At 44.0% G+C, this 18,681-nt stretch overlaps 2 protein-coding genes across 2 annotated transcripts in view; both read left to right on the forward strand.

Moving 5' to 3' along the window:
- The window catches only part of LOC119933567 (immunoglobulin kappa light chain-like), a 28,808-nt gene extending 11,274 nt beyond the window's left edge, over positions 1-17,534 (forward strand). The window contains exons 3-4 of the mRNA XM_038753111.1: positions 13,092-13,141; positions 16,941-17,534. Of these exons, the coding sequence (XP_038609039.1) occupies positions 13,092-13,141; positions 16,941-17,266 (376 nt within the window). The 3' untranslated portion in view covers positions 17,267-17,534. The remainder of the gene's footprint in view (positions 1-13,091; positions 13,142-16,940) is intronic.
- Positions 1,579-4,793, forward strand: LOC119933561 (ferritin heavy chain A-like). The gene is made up of 5 exons (XM_038753110.1): positions 1,579-1,654; positions 2,268-2,370; positions 3,289-3,435; positions 3,883-4,008; positions 4,535-4,793. Exons 2-5 carry the CDS (start codon positions 2,269-2,271, stop codon positions 4,730-4,732), a joined length of 573 nt encoding a protein of 190 aa, XP_038609038.1. The 5' UTR covers positions 1,579-1,654; position 2,268; the 3' UTR covers positions 4,733-4,793.
- Positions 17,535-18,681: the final 1,147 nt, after the last annotated feature.

An 18,681-nucleotide genomic window follows, 5' to 3' on the forward strand; every position in this document is an offset into this window, starting at 1 on the left:
CACTCTCTCAGAATAGTTTCATCATGACACTGGCACATTATGACCTCATGGCATTAGAGAAGCAGCATGGCTCAATGTAAAGAGCACGGGCTTTGGAGTCAGAGGTCATGGGTTCAAATCCTGGCTCCGCCACTTGTCAGCTGTGTGACTTTGGACAAGTCACTTAACTTCTCTGGGCCTCAGTTACCTCATCTGTAAAATGGGGATTAAGACTGTGAGCCCCCTTGGGACAATCTGTTCACCTTGTAACCTCCCCAGCGCTTAGAACAGTGCTTTGCACATAGTAAGCGCTTAATAAATGCCATTATTATTATTATTATTATTGCTTTTTTTCCCCTGCAACAGCAAATGGGAGCTGTAGTCCTGGAGGATTCTGGGTAATGGCAAGAGGACACTTCTTGTCCCATTCGGAGTCTCCTAGGATTACAGTTCCCAAAATCCTTCTCATGGAATCACCATAATATGTTTCCCTCCCTTTCTCTTGCTCTGAGGCATTCATGGAATGAAGGAAGGGTTGATCAATGCCAGAAATGACCTCCTAAAAGATAAGCCCCTCCTGCCAAGGATTGAGGAGGCTATGGAGCTGCACAGAAGATGGAGAAATGGAATTGTTGGGAATGATTATTATTCCTGATAAGATGTTCAAATGTCTCAGGGTTGCAGAGGCTACCCTACCTAAATGGAGACAAATGGTTACCCTTGATCATTTCATGGATGCATTTTTTACTATCCCCAACCACTCCAAAATTCCTGTTAAAAAGCACAATGAAATCATTCGTTTAAGCTAACAGCAGAATACTAAGAACTCAAATGGTTCTGTCGTACCTGAACAATAGCTGGGTAGTCCAGGATAAATTTGCTTCTTGTTCTAACAAGGAAAGAGATGTGAATCTCTAAAAACAAAGATTTATGGGTTGTTTTAACTGAGAGAGAGAGAGAGAGAGAGAGAGAGAGAGAGAGAGAGAGAGAGAGAGAACAGAGGGGAAAACACGATCCTGCCTTCCCTTCTTGCCCAAGACAGTTAGGAGGACAGTACTTGGATTTCCAGTGGCCCAAGGCAGAAGCCATGTCCTTCACCCCTACAGCCTCCAAACTCAGCTTCCAACCCAGACTCCGCCTCTTCCACCACCCCAGCCTCCAGCCTCAACCTTCACGTCCCCCACCATCACAGCCTCCAGTCCCCCCACCACCTTCTCCAACATCTCAGCCTCCAACCCTGAGTTCAAAGTAGTATCCAGAGTCGCCTCTGGCGCTCTTAGCCCCAGGGCACCGAGCTCCAGAATGGCTCCAGGAAACTCAAGGGCAGTAGGATCAGGGTGGAAGCTAAACCAGATTGCATGAAGCCTGGAGGAATTGTCAGGGGCTCTCTGGAGTCAGAGGGATAGTCCAGCAGCTGACCAGGATCTGCTCATCCTGGTAGCAGCTCTCCCAGACAAGCAGTTAGAGGGCCCAAGGCCATGATTACTTGTGATGTCATAGTTATTACAGTGCTACACTGAGTGTCGAGGAAAAGGGGTCACAGCACGGTCCATGGGGCTCATCAAACCCCTAGAGTCCAGGATTTTCCCTCAAGGCCACTGTCCTGCCCCAGCAGGGGAGGGACTGACCCATTGAGAACATGGAATAGGGATCATCAGCCCCCACCTCCCCAGAGGTAAGCAGGCTGTGAACTCCAACCTCAGTTACCCAACCACCCACTCACCACCATTACTGCTTCTCCAGGGACCACGATGTCACTTCGAGCCCCTGACCGTAGGATGTTGAAATAGGAACCTTTATTCATAACCTGCTCTCAGCCCCACAGCACTTATGCTTATATCTGTAACATTTATATTAATGTCTATCTCCCCCTCCAGATTGCAAGCTCATTATGGACAGGTAATGTGTCTGTTTATTGTTATATTGTACTCTCCCAAACATTTAGTACAGTGCCCTTCACACAGTAAGAGCTCAATAAATACATTTGACTTACTGAAATGTACTGGACCTCCTATTTGGACCCTTCCTTTTCTTCCAGCTCCTTCTGGGCTCCTTAACGTCCTTGGTCCAAGAGTTGCAGGTGCGTGGCTATAGGTGTCATCTCCCTTGTAGGCATCACCACCAGGTGCCAATCACAATACTGATTGGAGAGATAAGGACTAGAAGTACTTGCCGATTGGTGGCTGCTGCCATCAATCTCACCTGCTCCCTCCCCCCCAGGATGGTATTTATGCCAGTTGAGGTGGGGTTAGCTCGCTTTGTAGTTTAGTTTCCTGCCTTTATTTCAGTATGGCTTCTCAGGTGAGCCAGAACTTCCACACTGACTGTGAAGCAGCCATCAATAATATGGTGACTCTGAAGCTGTCTGTGAGCTATGTCTATTTGTCCATGGTGAGTGTTTGTCCTACCAGCCTGAATGACCTCCTCTCCACTCTCTTCTCTCCTCACCCACATCCCTCTGATCTTGTATGGTGTAAAAAGCTACAATGGTTTAAGGAGTAAATTTGCCCATAGCTGTCTTCAATAATCAGCTGGATTGTGTTTCTTTCTCCTGCTCCCTTGCAAGAAGAAAATCTAGGGAGAAGATGCTACTATCCCTCCTACCCCTTTTCCTGCCTGCATGTATTTTTTTAGGGTATTTAAGTGCTTACTATGTGCCAAGCACTATACTAAGTACTGAGGTAGACATAAACTAGGCTGGACACAGTCTATGTCCCACATGGAGATCACAGTATTGATCCACATCTTACAGATAAAATAACTGAGGCATAGTGAAGTGACTTACCCAATGTCACACACAGCTGACAAATGGCAGAACTGGAATTAGAATCCAGGTTCTCTGTCCTGCCAGCTCTGTACTTTAACTTTTAGGCCTGGCTCCTGATGGGAGCCAAAGAAAAAATCACTCAAGAAATGGGAAGAGCCTGATTAGGCAGCATACAAATGGAATCAGTACTCTAAAATGAGTTTTCACTGGGTTGTACTAGACAGACATCTAACTGGTCCCTTCAGGCAGTAGGGGAGGTTGAGAACTAGCCCCCATCCCCTCATGGAGGCCTGTTGTGGACCATCAACTTAAGGAGTGAGGGCGGGATTCCCATCTACTTCCATTTGGTAACTACAGTGTTCTCTGACTTGTTAATTCCCTAAAGCAACTTCTGACTGAGGTGATTCCTGGCCACCATGGGTCCCTGCGGGATTCTTTGTCATCATTAAAGCCTAGGGAAAGATTCTTGCCTATGCTGGATCCTTGTTTCCCCACCTCTGTCCCAGACTTTTCATTGAGCTGCCAGTCTCCTTTCCTTCCAGTCCCACTACTTCGCCCGGGATGATGTGGCCCTGGGATGCTTCAGTGAATTCCTGCGGGAGCAGTCGGAGGAGGCCCAGGTGCAAGCGGAGGAGTTCTTGAGTTACCAGACCCAGCGAGGAGGCCGAATCCTCCTGAAAGATATCCAGGTAGGATTGGACCAAGTCACAGTTGCTGTGTGGGTAATGTCCTATGGGACAGACCTGATGCTAGACTTTGAGAGTTCTGAAGTAGTGGTCTCCTGAGAGGGAGAAATTGGGGTGGGGAGGGAGGTCTCACTGAGGGGCTAAGACTGCTGGATGAGGAAAAGCTTCTCTAGATAAGGAGCTGAACTAGAGAGATATGGACCACATCCCCACTTTCCTGGGAAGAAATTCCCTGAAATAAGTCTGTAGTTGAGTCGTTGGGAGTAAGGCATGAACCCAGGAAGGCTGCCATCTATACGCCCTGAATTCACTTTACTTTGGGATTCATTCCCTTTGAGGGTTGGGAAAAGCTCTGGCCACTACCAAAATCAAACAGCTTCTACCTAGAGGTGCAGTGTGGGATGGAAGCGCGGGGCATCACGGGAAAAGTGAGGGTCTCTGTGTATCCAGAAGCCGGAGCAGGATGAGTGGGGAACTGGACTGGAGGCCCTGCAGTCAGCCCTGAAGCTGGAGAAAATGCTGAACCAAGGCCTACTGGACCTGCATACCCTGGCCAAGGACAAAGACGACCCACATGTGAGTGACAGAAGCAGCTCTAACCCAATACAGCTGCTCTTCTTGATTGGGGGGAGATGTTTAAAGGTCAGGTGGAAATATATAAAGGTACTCAGGAGGAGAATAGAAGTGAGAATAGAAGTGAGAAGTCTTTTAGACTGTGAGCCCACTGTTGGGTACGGACTGTCTCTATATGTTGCCAATCTGTACTTCCCAAGCGCTTAGTACAGTGCTCTGCACATAGTAAGTGCTCAATAAATACAATTGATGATGACAATGAGGAAGCCCTTTGCTACCTCCTCCATGTGACCTTTTTGAGAGTTCTATGGGGATTATTCCTATGAACTGATGCCAAGCCTGGTGTAGAAAACCAAGCAACTAAAGAAGTTGCCTCATCTGAGTCTGCTTATTCTGTGAGGTACAAATCATTAAGGAAGCACCCTTGAAATATTTGGCACCTGAATTCAGGTCTAAGCTTGTTTGCATTTGGACCAGGAGATCTACAGCTAGCTGTGCTCCTAGTAAATGTGTTCTCCCACCCTCCCAGCTGTGTGACTTCCTCAGATCCTACCCCCTGAAGCAGCAGGTGACAACCATCAAGCAGCTGGGGGACTACATCACCAACCTGCAGCGGCTGGGAGGGCCCCAGAGTGGCCTGGGAGAGTACCTGTTTGACAAGCTCAGTTTGGGGGAGGGGAGGGCAGCCAAGTTGGCTCCTGGAGTATCTGGTCCCCGTCTAGAATAAGTGGATATGGGGTTCTTATGTCCAGAGCTATACCTGCTGTGAATAAAAACTGTCAAAACTATATACTCTCTGGTTCTTTTTTTTTTTTTTAATGGTATTAAGTGCTTACTAGGTGCCAAGCCCATGCAACTCACATTCTTAATCCCTCACTTTTCAGATGAGGTAAGTGAGGCACAGTGAAGTGACTTGCCCAAGGTCAGACAGCAGACGTGTGGTGGAGTGAGGATGAGAATTCAGGTCCTTCTAATGCCCGTGCCTTAGCCACTAAGCCATACTCAGTTAAACACCCTTCCCAAAGTGAATTCTTGGTTTAAGGGATTAAGCCAATTAATATGTGACTCCCCCTCTAGACTAAGCTCCTTTGTGGGCAGGGAATGTATTGTATGCTCATTGTGAGCAGCGAATGTGTCTGTTCATTCTTGTATTCTTCCCAATGCTTAGTACAGTGCTCAGCAATATAACTGACTGAAAACTTCAAGCTTTCCTCATCCCTAACTGCTGGACAGCCCTGTCTCTCAGGGCCCTCCCTACTCTGCTCCAACTGTGGACAGTATGAATCCTTCATCCTCTCCCTATGCAGTGCCCTGGGAGGGCCTGCAGATGTGGCCATAGACATTGACATGAAGATGATTCCTGCCTCTGCGTTTGTGGTGAGCACAAACTAACCAGCCCTATTTCCAGACCCATCAAAGTCGTGCCCATTGAACGGGAACCCTATCTGACACCTGCCCGTTCACTCAAACAGCATTGCTTTCTGGTGGAGATAGACAACTCAGTTAATTGTGCTTACTGTGTGCAGAGCACTGTATTAAGCATGTGGAAGAGTACAGTATAATAAACTAGGCTCACCAGCTCTTGAGTGGTTGTTCACAATCAATTGATAACATTTATTGACTGCTTACTGTGTGCAGAGCATCATCCTAAGCACTTGGGTGAATATAACAGATTTAGCAGACATGTCACTTGCCCATAACAAGCTTACTGTCTAGAGGAGGAGTTTACAGTCACAAAGAGTCCATCATTTATTGGGTGCTTATTGTGTTCAGAGCACTGAACCAAGCCCTTGGTAGATATGTTTCCTGCCCGTGCGGAGCTTATAGTCTAGAAGGGGAAAAAGGAAAGGAATTTATCCATACAGCTGAAAGGACTCCCCCAGAGCCATAAACAAACCTGAGGGTTAATTACACAGGCTTCAAAGATGTGTGCATAAAATAATATTTATGTTCCTCTTTCACATTCATGCCTTGCAAGCTGGGGGACTGGGGGAGCTCCACAGTCACCACAGGAGATGGACTAGAGGGTGGGTTAGTGAGGGGTGGCCCTAAGAAAAAGAAATCCAGCTTTCATTCTTGCCTCTGTCTTGTTGAAAATCCAGTGTTCATATTGAGAATAAAATGTCTCATTCTTCTGGGAGTGATGAGGGGTGACTCGCAAGAGAGGTATATCTGTCTCTTTGGATTGCTTGTTCTTTGTTCATGTTAATGTAGCATCACTAGAGGGCAGGGATGGTTTATTAATTTGCTTTCACTAGGTATTGCTTCCAATGCAGCTGGGAGCTCATTAGGTTTTTATTAGTAGTAGTAGTATTACTATAAAAATTAATACTAATACTACTAATAGTAACTGTGGTATTTAAACCCTTACCGTGATCTATGTTAGAGAAGCAGTGTGGCTTAGTGGAAAAAGCATGGACTTAGGAGTCAGAACTCATGGGTTCTAATCCCACCTCTGCCACCTGTCAGCTGTGTGACTTTGGGCAAGTCACTTAACTTCTCTGTGCCTCAGTTTCCTCATCTGTAAAATGGGGATTAATAATAATAATGGCATTTATTAAGCGCTTACTATGTGCAAAGTACTGTTCTAAGTGCTGGGGAGGTTACAAGGTGATCAGGTTGTCCCACGGGGGGCTCACAGTCTTAATCCCCATTTTACAGATGAGGGAACTGAGGCACAGGGAAGTTAAGTGACTTGCCAAAAGTCACACAGCTGACAAGGGGCAGAGCTGGGGTTTGAACCCATGACCTCTGACTCCAAAGCCCGTGCTCCTTCCGCTGAGCCCCACGTGGGACAACCTGATTACCTTGTATCTACTCCAGCGCTTAGAACAGTGCTTGGCACATAGTAAGTGCTTAACAAAAACTATCATTATTATTATGTTCCAGGCTCCATTCTAACCATGGGGAATGATACAAGCAAATCGGGTTGGACACAGTCCCTGTTCCACATGGGGCTCACAATCTCAATCCCCATTTTACAGATGAGACAACTGAGACACAGAAGTGACTTGCCCAAGGTCAGACAATAGAAATGTGGCAGTGCCGGGATTAGATGATGAGCTGGTGCTTAGTACAGTGCTCTGCACACAGTAAGCGCTCAATAAATACTACTGAATGAATGAATTGTGCTGGGAGAACCAGGGCCACCTATGTATATTTGAAACAGAAAGTCTTCTCCATTATCAGAATCATCAATAATACTTATTGAGTTCCCTCCAGACAGTAAGCTCACTGTAAGCTCATCTTGAATACTGGACAAGGGGAACACATGTGATGTTATATGCATTACCCAAGACCTGCACCTTAATGGGGTGCCATCACAGATACCATTTTGTGGAAGTACCCCAATTCCACAAAACCCTAGAGCATTTTTCTAGGGGGAAGGACCTCTTGAATCTAATTAACAAATACCATAATAATAATATTAATTATTATTATTATTAACTATGCTGGCTGCATTAATAAGGGTAGTCTAGATCTCCCAGAAGTACCAGCCTCCTTTCCTAACAAAGCTTCCACAAGTGGTTCTTTCTCCACAACATCTCCAAATGCATCCCTTCCTCTCCATCCAGATAGATTTAGAACTGGATAGTTTTATATGTTTAAAATTTCTCGGTGCTGAGTCTGCTGTAGCTCCCACAGGGTGCCAGAGTCCATGCAGACCTGAGAAGGGAACACCAGGGCTCTGGAACAAGTGGACTTACTATTTTCAAAGCACCGTTCTAGTTGCTGGGGTAGATAAAGTTAATCAGGTTGGACAAAGTCCCTGTCCCACATGGGGCTCACACTCTTAATCTCTATTATACAAATTGTGGCTCAATGGAAAGAGCACAGGCTTTGGAGTCGGGGTCATGGGTTCAAATCCCACTCCACCACTTGTCAGCTGTGTGACTTTGGGCAAGTCACTTAACTTCTCTGTGCCTCAGTTCCCTCATCTGTAAAATGGGGATTAAGACAGTGAGCCCCCCGTGGGACAACCTGATCTCCTTGTAACCTCCCCAGTGCTTAGAACAGTGCTTGGCACATAGTAAGCACTTAATAAATGCCATCATTATTATTCCAATGCTTAAAACAGTGCTTTGCACATAGTAAGCTCTTAACAAATGCCATCATTATTATTATTATTAAATGAGGTAACTGAGGCCCAGAGAAGTTAAGTGATTTGCCCAAGGTCACACAACAGATATATGGTGAGCCCACTATCGGGTAGGGACTGTCTCTATGTGATGCCAATTTGTACTTCCCAAGCGCTTAGTACAGTGCTCTGCACATAGTAAGCGCTCAAATACGATTGATTGATTGATATATGGTGGAACCAGGATTAGAACCCAGGTCCTTCTGATTCCCAGGCCTGTGTGCTATCCACTAAGCCATGCTGTTTCTCAATAGTAGTGCAGCGTTAACATAATGTGCTATGTTGGGTTCAGGCTGAGTGGGCCTGGGGTTTAATCAACTGTTACAAATGCTCAGAAGCTGAGGAAGACTTTTTTTGTATAGGGGAAGTGAGAGATACAGACAGAAATAAATAGAGAGAGTTCTGGGGTGGATGTCAAATAAATGGTATGGACAGTGAAGTGATCACAGGATGTTAGTAACTAGAGAATTATGCATGAGCCCCCTTCCACTCACTCCCTAAGTGCGAGTGTCCCTCAAGGTTCAATTTTGGGCCTCCTTCTATGCTCAGTCTACACTCCTTTGGGGAGTTCGTTCACTCCCCCAGCTTCAACTACCACTTCTATTATGGATGACTCCCAAATCTACCTCACCAGCACTGACCTCTCTCCTGTTTTGCAGTCTCTCATCTCCTCTTGCCTCCAGGATATCTTTATGTGGATGTCCCATGGGCACCTCAAAAATTAACTTTTCCAAAACTGAACTCAACCTCCCTCTCTGATCCTCTACTCCTCCTAATTTTCCATTCATGGTTGACAATACCTTTGCTTCCCGAGGAAGAGTGAGTGTGTGTGTGCGCCTGCAAGAGTGGAAGTGTGTTATATGCATTACCCATGACACGCAGCTTAATATGATGACATACAGCACGGTGTTAGTGGATAGAGCCCGGGCCTGGGAGTTAGGTCATGGGTTCTAATCCCGGCCTGGCCTCTTGTCTGCTGTGTGACCTTGGGCAAGTCACTTCACTTCTATGGGCCTCAGTTACCTCATCTGTAAAATGAGGATTGAGACTGTGAGCCCCACATGGGACAGGGACTGTGTCCAACCCGATTTGCTTGTATCAACTCCTGCGCTTAGTACAGTGCTGGCAAACAGTTAAGCGCTTAACAAATACCATCATTATTATTAAGATCTCAGACACCGTTTTGCAGAAGTACACCGAGAGTGTGTGTGCCTGTCTATAAGAGTGGAAGTGTGTTACATACATTACCCACGACATGCAGCTTTATGTGATGACATTCACTCAGTGCTGAGCCAAGGGGCTTGCCTCCAATCTCTCCAATTTCCTGTCCGGATTTAACTCCACCACCCAGGTCATTTTTCTAAAATATCTTTCTGCTCACGTCTCTCCATTCCTCTATTTCTTGCCTATTCCTCTCTGCACCAAGCAGAAACTCCTGACCACTGTCTTTAAGAGCTCAAATCAATTCTCTCCTCTCTATTTATCCTTGCTCTTTTCCCACTACAATCCAGCTCGCAAGCTTTGTCATTTTCAAGTCAACCTCCTCGCTGTGTCTTGTTCTCATTCTCCCACTGCCAACTTCTTGCTCAAAGCTCTCCTTCTGCCTGGAATTCCTCCCCGCTTCACATTCCACAGACCACTGCCTATTCTGTCTTCAGCAATCATTCGGAATCACATCTGCTCCAGGAGGTCTTTCCTGATTCAACTCTCATGTCCCTACTCTGCAATTCCTCAGATGAACTTGCATACCCACCCCTACCCCCATATAGCACACTTGTCCTTCCTCCTACTGGTAATTTATTGCGGGGGGGGGGAGGGTCTGTCTCCTCTACTAAACTGCAAGCTCCTTAAGAACAGGGATCATGTCTACTAACGCTACTGGACTCTCCCAAGCTCTGCACACAGAAGATGCTCTCAGGGCAATTGATTGATTGGTTGATTTTGTCTGGGAGGCCTAATCCCTTTAGCTGTGATGGTGCACCTTCTTCAGCCAGGTTCCCTGGTGACTCGGGTGAAGCATGACTCTGTGTTTATGTCATTTAGATAATTAAGGAAGTCGCATTTCCTGGACCCACTAATGCTGCTTGAGGCTAAATGCTCTTGGTATACTGCGACATGGGAAACCGCTGGGCGTGGCCCCAGGACGGAAGGTGAAATAAGGATGTAAATTGCTGCCTCTTCTTTCCCAGACCGAACTCCCACTTCACTGAATATTTGCTCAGGACCCTAAGGGACCCTTTAGATGAAGCTCAAAACACCCAAGAGACACAACCCCCTTCCTCTTCTTCTGTACTGCTTTGGGAGGATGAGTGTTGAATGACAAAGAGGTCGGGGTGACTTCTGCCTAGGTTTGCTGTGGATTCTGCCTAGGGATTACCCTTTTGGAAACAACAAATGCGGCTGAATTGCTCAGAGAGGACGTTCAGGATCTCCAAATACTGTGGAATGTATTCAGCCACTTTGATCAGCATTTTGAAGAATTGGCTGCCCAATGTTTCCCCACTCAACTATACCTCCAAAGAGGAGGAAAGGGCCCAGAAACACATGCCTATTTTCTACCTCTCTTCCTGCTGGTGTACATCACAAGGCTTCTGTGGATGGATATTACAAGCACTGTGGCTCTGGGAACTAAGCAACTCATTAGTGCTCAGAGTCCTGGCCCCTAATTTTGCTAGTTCTGGATGGCTTTTGCCTTCGGGTGTCTGTCATCATCAGGAGAAATGATGTCAGACACCGCTTCAGTTTCTCCATCTGTAGAATGGGCGGCTTAGGAGTCATGGTTGTATACACAAGAAACTTGGACCAAAAAGGCAAAGAATCCTTCGTGACTGGACTTCATCATTGAAACGGAGCTGACAGAAGGGAAAAAATGAATTTCAGGATGGATTACCAGCAGTTCAGAATCCCTGAAGAAATGAGCTACAGTTTATGAGAGTGAACCAGCTGGGAAAATATGAAAAAGGCAACAGGTCTTTCACGGTGGTTTCAGACAGAGTGTGGAGCTTAGGGTTTGTGAGAGAGATTCTGGAGACAGAAAGTTGCCCCAGTAATAATAATAATGGCATTTATTAAGCGCTTACTATGTGCCAAGCACTGTTCTAAGCACTGGGCACAGCTGTATTTTTGCTTCATGATAAGAAGCATCATGATCACTTTTCTCTAGACCTATTCCAATCCTCCTTCAGCTCAAAACTCAGGCTTCCTCTAGTATCACCAGCCCACAAATGACAATAAGAAACTTCATATCAGAAGCCAGGCAAAATCATACAGGCCTGCATTGATCATGGATGGGAAGTTTTCTCATGGCAGTTGGACATCAATCAATCAGTGGTATTTATTGAGTACTTATTATGTGCAGAACATGGTGCTAAGCGCTTAGGAGAGTACAATACAACAGAATTAGTGGACATATTCCCTGCCCATAACGAGCTTGCAGTCTAGAGAAGAGCTTACAGTCTTGAATTTTGACATGGGTCAGGTTCTTAGTATGGAGGTCTAGATGGGCACAGCTTTTGCCAACATCCATAACCATTTACTGAGCTCCACACATGGGCTAGGGAGAGAGAGCGTGTATCCAAGCCCCTGCCCTACGAGTACTTGCAACTATGGGAGAGTGAAGAGATGAGGGTTCAGGAGAGGATAGGAAGGCACATTTGGAGGAGATAGTAAGGTGCCAAAGAGAAATGTCCTAAACCTTAAACCTCAACGAGATCCATGCATTTTAGGTTTCTCTGCTAAGGAACCATTTATCTCCAGTGAAATAGGGAGCCAAGGAGGAGGGGGGTCTCTCCACCTGGCTGGCTGGGGAGACAAGCTTCAGATTGTTGATTCAAAGCTCCCTTCCCCTTTTGCAAGTTAGGTTTTTGTATAGCAAGACAACAGAGATCGATCACTGTGGTGGACGTTCGGCAAAGGGACCAAGCTGGAAATCAAACGTAAGTAGATCCCAACCTTTCTCCTCTTCTTATCTGTGTCTGTGGGCTTTGAGCTTTCTTTTTTCAACCTTTCCAAGCCAATGTACAGCCAAAGTAAAATGGAGGGGATGACTTGAGAAATGACTATGGTTTTGTCCCTAACTGGGATAATTAAGAGGGTGAATTGTTGGAAAGATGTATTTGGAATTGTACGGGAGACTTAATGCTGATATCTGGGTACAACAAAGCACTGTGATGGGAGAGGAAGTTAGGTTTTAGCATAGGGTTATAATTAAGGGGAACCACTGTGGTATACTTTCGGCAAGGGGACCAAGCTGGAAATCAAACGTAAGTGCCTTTTTCAAATGCCTGTTGATTGCTGTTGTTGTATTTGTGTTGTTTTCTCCTTTTTGGTTTGTTTGGGTTCTTTGTATGTTGGGGACTGGTAACAAAATCATTCCCAGGGCAGAGGCATAGGTGTACAAGAGGTCCACTTGCCTGAAAGATGACCATTATCCCCTACTGCTGGTTTGATAGAATTTTAATCTTAGATTTTTCTGTAAGTTGGGGGCTCCTTCCCTCCACCCATGGAGGTTTTTGTAGAGGGAAAGAATTAAGGCAGTGACTAGCCTGTTTTAAGATTTGGAGATTTTCTCTGATTAGCTGAAAAGGGAAGGTTTTTGTTGAGGGGGAATTCAGTAGCGTGACACTGTGGGCTACTTTCGGCAAAGGGACCAAGCTGGAGATCAAACGTAAGTGCACCATTTCGTAACCGTTTTCTGATCCTTCTCTGTGAAATTGCTCTTTATTTCTCCTTTTTTGTATGTGTGAGTTTGTGCTATTTCTGAGAAGAGCTTTATCAATGTGAGTCCACCCTCGGATTAGTAGATAGCAAAAATTCCAACTGTCCTGAGGGGCATTGAATAGTTGCTTGTGAGATTTTTTAGCAATCATATGGCTAGATTTTCACCAAATCAGTTTAACTGGCCTGATAACACTAAAAGGGAGGTTTTTGTTGAGGGGGAAATCAGCAGGACATCACTGTGGCTCACTTTCGGCAAAGGGACCAAACTGGAGATCAAACGTAAGTGCATCATTTCGTTACTGTTTTCTGATCCTTCTCTGTGAAATTGCTCTTTTTTTTTTTTTGCTTTTATGTATGAGTTTGTGCCATTTCTAAGAGCTTTAGGTGTGAACCCAGCCTCAGACTAGTAAATGGCAAAAATTCCAACTGCCCTAGGGAGAATTGAATAGTTGCTTGTGAGATTTAGTAATCATATGGCTAGATGTTTTCACTAAATCAGCTTGTCTAGCCAGAAAAACAGTAAAAGGGAGGTTTTTGTTGAGGGGGAAATCAGTAGGCTACGAAATCCACAAAATCATCGTGGATCACTTTTGGCAAAGGGACTAAGCTGGAGATCAAACGTAAGTGCATTTTCCTCTGCTGTTTTCTAAACTTTTTGGTCCAGTTTGTCTGTATTTTATCTGTTCGGGACGTTCTGAGAGGATGTATTAAGGATTTGTGATCTGTACATAATCAATCCTATTTCAAAGACAATATGTGGCTAAATCTCCACAGTCCGCCCTTGAGGCCAAAATGTTAGACTTTAAATTAATCAATGAACACCAGATCGCTCAAAGTAAAGGGTAATTGTTTGAGAAGGGAATAGGGGCCAAGCTGGAGATAAAACGTTAGTGTCTTTTCTTTGTCTAAAACTGAATATTTCATCTATTTTACTCAGTTCAACTCTAAAGTGTGAAAAATGCTTTTTGGCCCCAACTCCTTATCTCTCTCACCCCTTTTCTGTTAATTAGTAATCTGTAGTTTAGCCTTCAAACTCAATAGCAATATCAGAGAGGAAAGAGTAAATTATTTTCCTGGGTACAATGAAATCCACTAATTTCAGGCTTTTGACCAGGCCATTTGTAGAATTTAAGATTGTCAAAAATTACTTAGAAAATAAGAAGTGTTAGAAAATGTTGAAAAATGAAGACTTTTCTTGTCTTTCTTGTTAGAATTCTAAATTAGACTGAACTTGAAATCTCTCTTCAGTAAATTCAAAGAGTAGATAAAGTTGTCCTGAAAGTTCCTTTTAGTAGAAATTTTAGAGAAGGCAAAAAAAATATACAAATTTTTATTAAAATGCAACTACTTTGAAAAATAGCTGATGTTATGCTTTATATTTATTTTAAATTGACTCCCTGAAGTAACTTAGGAAGGGAGGTTAGAAATTTGGCAAAAATGAGGCTAAAGAGGGGGAAATCAATGAGGCATTTAAAAATTTACCATTTAGCCTTCACACAATTCTTTATCTTCCATAACTTCAGATTCTTCTCAGTAGAAATTCAAAGAAAGGAGGCAAAATGCTTACTACAAGAATTAAAAATAATTTCCATAGTTATAAAAAACAATTTATACATTACCAAATTTGAAGAAAATGGTGATGCCCCAGAGGATAAAAAATTGCATTGTTACCCCCATGAGCGCAATTAGAATTTAGCGCTAATGATCACATTACCCTGAGCTCCTGAGTGGCCAAATTCAAATAATAACCATAAACCATATTGTAGAGAAATAAGATACAAACCATTTTTGCAACAGTAATTATTAATTTTCCAGTTCATCTTAAATAATTGCCTAAATAAGATGGTTTAGTTGTTTTGAAATGATATATATTTTGAACATATAGTTTTTTACAATCATCTGACTGACTACAGCCAGAAATAATTTAACCTAACCAGACATACTTTTATCACAGTAGTAACTAAGTGCTTTGATTCTTTTTCATTTTGTAATTTAAAAGTTTACTTAGTCAAATAATCTAATCAGTCAATAGCATTTATTGAGCACCTGCTGTGTGTAGAGCACTGAATTAAGCCCTTGAGAGAGTACAATAGAAGTAAGAAATACAGTGCCTGCCCTCAAGTAGCTTACAGTCTAATGGAAGATATAGCACAATATCTTAATGAACTACTTGAGTCCAAAATTGAAGTTGAAAATATTGGGACTGATAAAATATTCTAAATTATTCTAAGTTAGTTTGGTCCTTTTTAAAAAATTTCTGCCAAAAAGTGTATTGTAGTGTAAATAATTCATTATGTATCACCATTGGTTTGTGGCAGCAACTGTATTAAATGTAACTCACTAAGGAAAATAACAAACCTATGAATAATCATTCACATCAACACATATTGTACTGCTAGAATGTTACGTAAATTGACGAACAAACACGTTTGACAAACAGGTGTTTGCTCAGATAATTAAATCATAAAATGGGATAAAAATGATCATAAATAGCCCTTATCATTAATTTAAGACTCTTTTTATGTGGTTTAAGATACATCCAATACTTATTTCATTTCTTCTAGGGAGATTTAATCCAATCTTGTTTCAGATTAGCTCCTGGAGACTGACTAGTCTGCTTGTAGACCTCTTTTATATAATTCTAGAAAATCAAAATGAAAACAGTCAATGAAAATATAGTAAAACTGTGGTAGTATTAAAGATTAAAGTTCAAGATAGGAGTGTTCTGTTATGTTCTATCTTTGTATATTCTGCTCATCTTGAGTCAGGCTGTTGAGCTGAGTGAAACCTTCTAACTTCCCCATAGGAACGTCCCAGGAAGCAAAACTAAGTCTTCTGAGCCTGTTTTTCCATTCAGGGGTGATTATTTCAGGGTAATTTCTATGAAGCACTAACACACCAGGTGGTTCAAGGGACTACTAACAAGAGGCTAGGTTTTCGCTCTAAGTCACTGGTTCGAATCAACCCAATGTGGTTCCCATAATGCCATCTGCCAGCTGCTTAGGAGGCAATCTGATGTAACCTAGCAAAATCAGGATGGTTCCTCCCTGACAGGTGTCCAGTGACGGTTGGTTTTGTCTCTCTAAAGACTAAAATGCTCAACATTTCGGTTTCAGACCAACAAACCAGTGTTGTCTCTTTTCATGTAATTCCACATTGAGTTGGGAGTGATGCATGGAGAATTTCACAGCTAAAGGACGGGGCTTGAAAGTTCAGAAGAGGAGTTGGAAAGGGTCTCGGGGGATTCTGTGACATTTGTGGCCTTCTGAGCCTAGGGATGTGGTAGTAAGGTTAACCTTAGTTAACAAGCTAGCCAGATCCAGGAGGAAAAACTGAACATTTAGTCATGGGAGAGGACGGGCAAGAAGTTAAAATGGCTAGAGTTTGCTCTCTAATGGCTTCCTGCCTTTTCTACTTCCTCATCTGCCACCTGTGCCCCATTAGGGCAGAATGGTTACCAGTTGGCCCATAAGGTCAGACGCATCATTTATTTCATTCACTAGCCTTGTTTTCCCTGATGCAAGCCCTACTTCTCCACAAAAGTTGAGAATGGTTGCAGTCAGTGCCCTACATACCCAAAACTGAAACCTGACGTGGCTAGGCCTAAAGGCGGTTGTTTTTTTGGGAGGGGAAGTCTGGTTGGAAACTATAGGAGGAGTGACGCAGAGCTACAGAAGATGTGAATTTTGATCACATCTTTAGGGATCATTTTGAAAAACTCTTGTCTGTTCCCAAAGAACAGCTGGTTTTTAGATCAGTTTTCTATGGAAAGAAGATTTAGAATATTTGAGCTCACTCCTCCGATCTTATCTCTTCTCTCTCCCCCATAGTCTGTGGGCCCCATGTGGGACAAGGGCTATGTCTGACTTGATTGTGTTGTATCTATCCCAACATGCAGCACACTGCTTTACAAATATTATTATTATTATCATCATCATTACTATTGTATCCTACTTTCCTATTATGTCTGATTTCTAAAGTGGACCTTGTCTGAGCTGTTTATTTCTCTACTACATACCATGGACAGATATTTTCCTACTATAAAAACATGTCTTCCTGTGCTTCTTTTTCTCTGCAGGTAGAGAAAATGCTAAGCCATCCGCTTTCATCTTCCACCCATCTGAGGAGCAGCTGAACGAGGGCTCAGCCTCTGTCGTATGCTTGGTGAACAAATTCTACCCACAAGCTGCCAAAGTCCAGTGGAAGTTAGACAACAAACCCACTGAGACGGGGGTCCTGACTAGCGTCACGGCCCAGGATTCCCAAGACAGCACGTACAGCTTAAGCAGCACGCTGACTCTCAGCAAGGATGAATACAATAAGCACAATCGGTATTCCTGTGAGATCACTCATGAAACCCTGACATCACCCCTCGTCAAGTCCTTCCAAAGGGACGAGTGTTAAAGTCGGGGCCTCCAGGGGATGTTCTAGCTCCCCACTTCTTGCCCTTTCCTCCCCATTTCAATGCCTCCTCTCTCTCCCTATTGAGAAAACTATTGTTCTCCTGTTCAGGAGTGTGTGTTCCAGTAGGGAGCAGGGGTCTTTTCTGGTCTTCAGGTTGCTCAGTATCCTGTGAAAGAGCCACCCTGTGGTCTAGCCATTCTTCTCCTTCATCCTTTTCTGCTTTTATCATGTCAATATTGGAAAAATAAAATAAAGTGAATGAAAAGGCTTCTGTGTTCTCGGTCTCTCTGTCTCCTTTGCTCATCAACTGGTCGATATTGTTCTGGTCATCATGGCTTTTTTTCCAAGGTATCCAGTTGCCAAAGTCCCACTCAGGTCAATTCAAACCACTAGGCAACAACCTCCCTCTCCCTTTTGGGGCCTCCAGGCTATCCCAAGAAACTGGTGGTTCCTGGACCCCTTTACAGGATAAACTCGCTGCAGTTACTCCCCCGTCACCTCACTAAAGAGTTCAACCTTCAGGTCATACTTGGTTCCTGGGAAGCTGATTAACATCTCCCTGTTCTCTCTGTGGTTGCAATAATTTTGGTGTGGGTATTTTGAGGAAATCCAGCTTTTATCACACGTAAACTAAAAACTAGAAGAAAGCGCACACAAGCTTTCTTTTCTGAGTCTGGCTTACCTCTATCTAGCTTACAACTGTTCAGTCCACATCTCCCCACTCCTCAGGAAACTCCAGTGATTGCCCACCCACCTCCACATCAAACAGAAACTCCTCACCGTCATGTTTAAGGCCCTCAATCAGCTCACTCCCTCCTAACTTACCTTGCTGATCTTCTACTGCAACCCACACCATACAATCCACCCCTCTAACACCAACCTACACTCTGAACCCCAATCTCAGCAGTCTCGCCACTGACCCCTTGCCCGCATCTTCCCTCAGCCCTGGAAGTCCCTCCCCATTCATTTTCAAAAGAACACCACTCTTTCCACCTTCAAAACTCTCCTAAAATCACATCCCCTCCCTGACTAAGCCCTCATTCTGCCTACTTGCCTTCCGCTCTGTGTCGACTCACACTTGGACTCCTTAAGCACTTTGATACCCATCCTTATCCCCACAGCACTTATATACATAGCCCTAATTTATTGCAATGTTTGTCTCCCCCTCTATTAATAATAATAATTGTTAAGCATTTAGTATGTGCCAAGTGCTGTTCTAAGCATTGGGGTAGATACAAGTTAATCAGGTTGGAAACAGTCCCTGTCATTCATTCATTCAATCATACTTATTGAGTGCTTCCTGTGTGCAAAGAACTGTACCAAACACTTGGGAGAGTACAGTACAACAACAGATACATTCCTGCCCAATGAGGCTCCCGTGTGGGGCTCACACTCTCAATCCCCATTTTACAGAT

The sequence above is a fragment of the Tachyglossus aculeatus genome, chromosome 10, assembly GCF_015852505.1.
Source record: "Tachyglossus aculeatus isolate mTacAcu1 chromosome 10, mTacAcu1.pri, whole genome shotgun sequence".
Classification (NCBI taxonomy): Eukaryota; Metazoa; Chordata; class Mammalia; order Monotremata; family Tachyglossidae; genus Tachyglossus; species Tachyglossus aculeatus.

Bases quoted from the DNA above. Each gene is read 5' to 3' on its own strand.
- LOC119933561 (XM_038753110.1), top strand. From the start codon at position 2,269: ATGGCTTCTCAGGTGAGCCAGAACTTCCACACTGACTGTGAAGCAGCC. The intron at 3,436-3,882 runs GTAGGATTGGAC...CTGTGTATCCAG, and splicing joins TCCTCCTGAAAGATATCCAG to AAGCCGGAGCAGGATGAGTG. The intron at 4,009-4,534 runs GTGAGTGACAGA...CCACCCTCCCAG, and splicing joins AGGACAAAGACGACCCACAT to CTGTGTGACTTCCTCAGATC.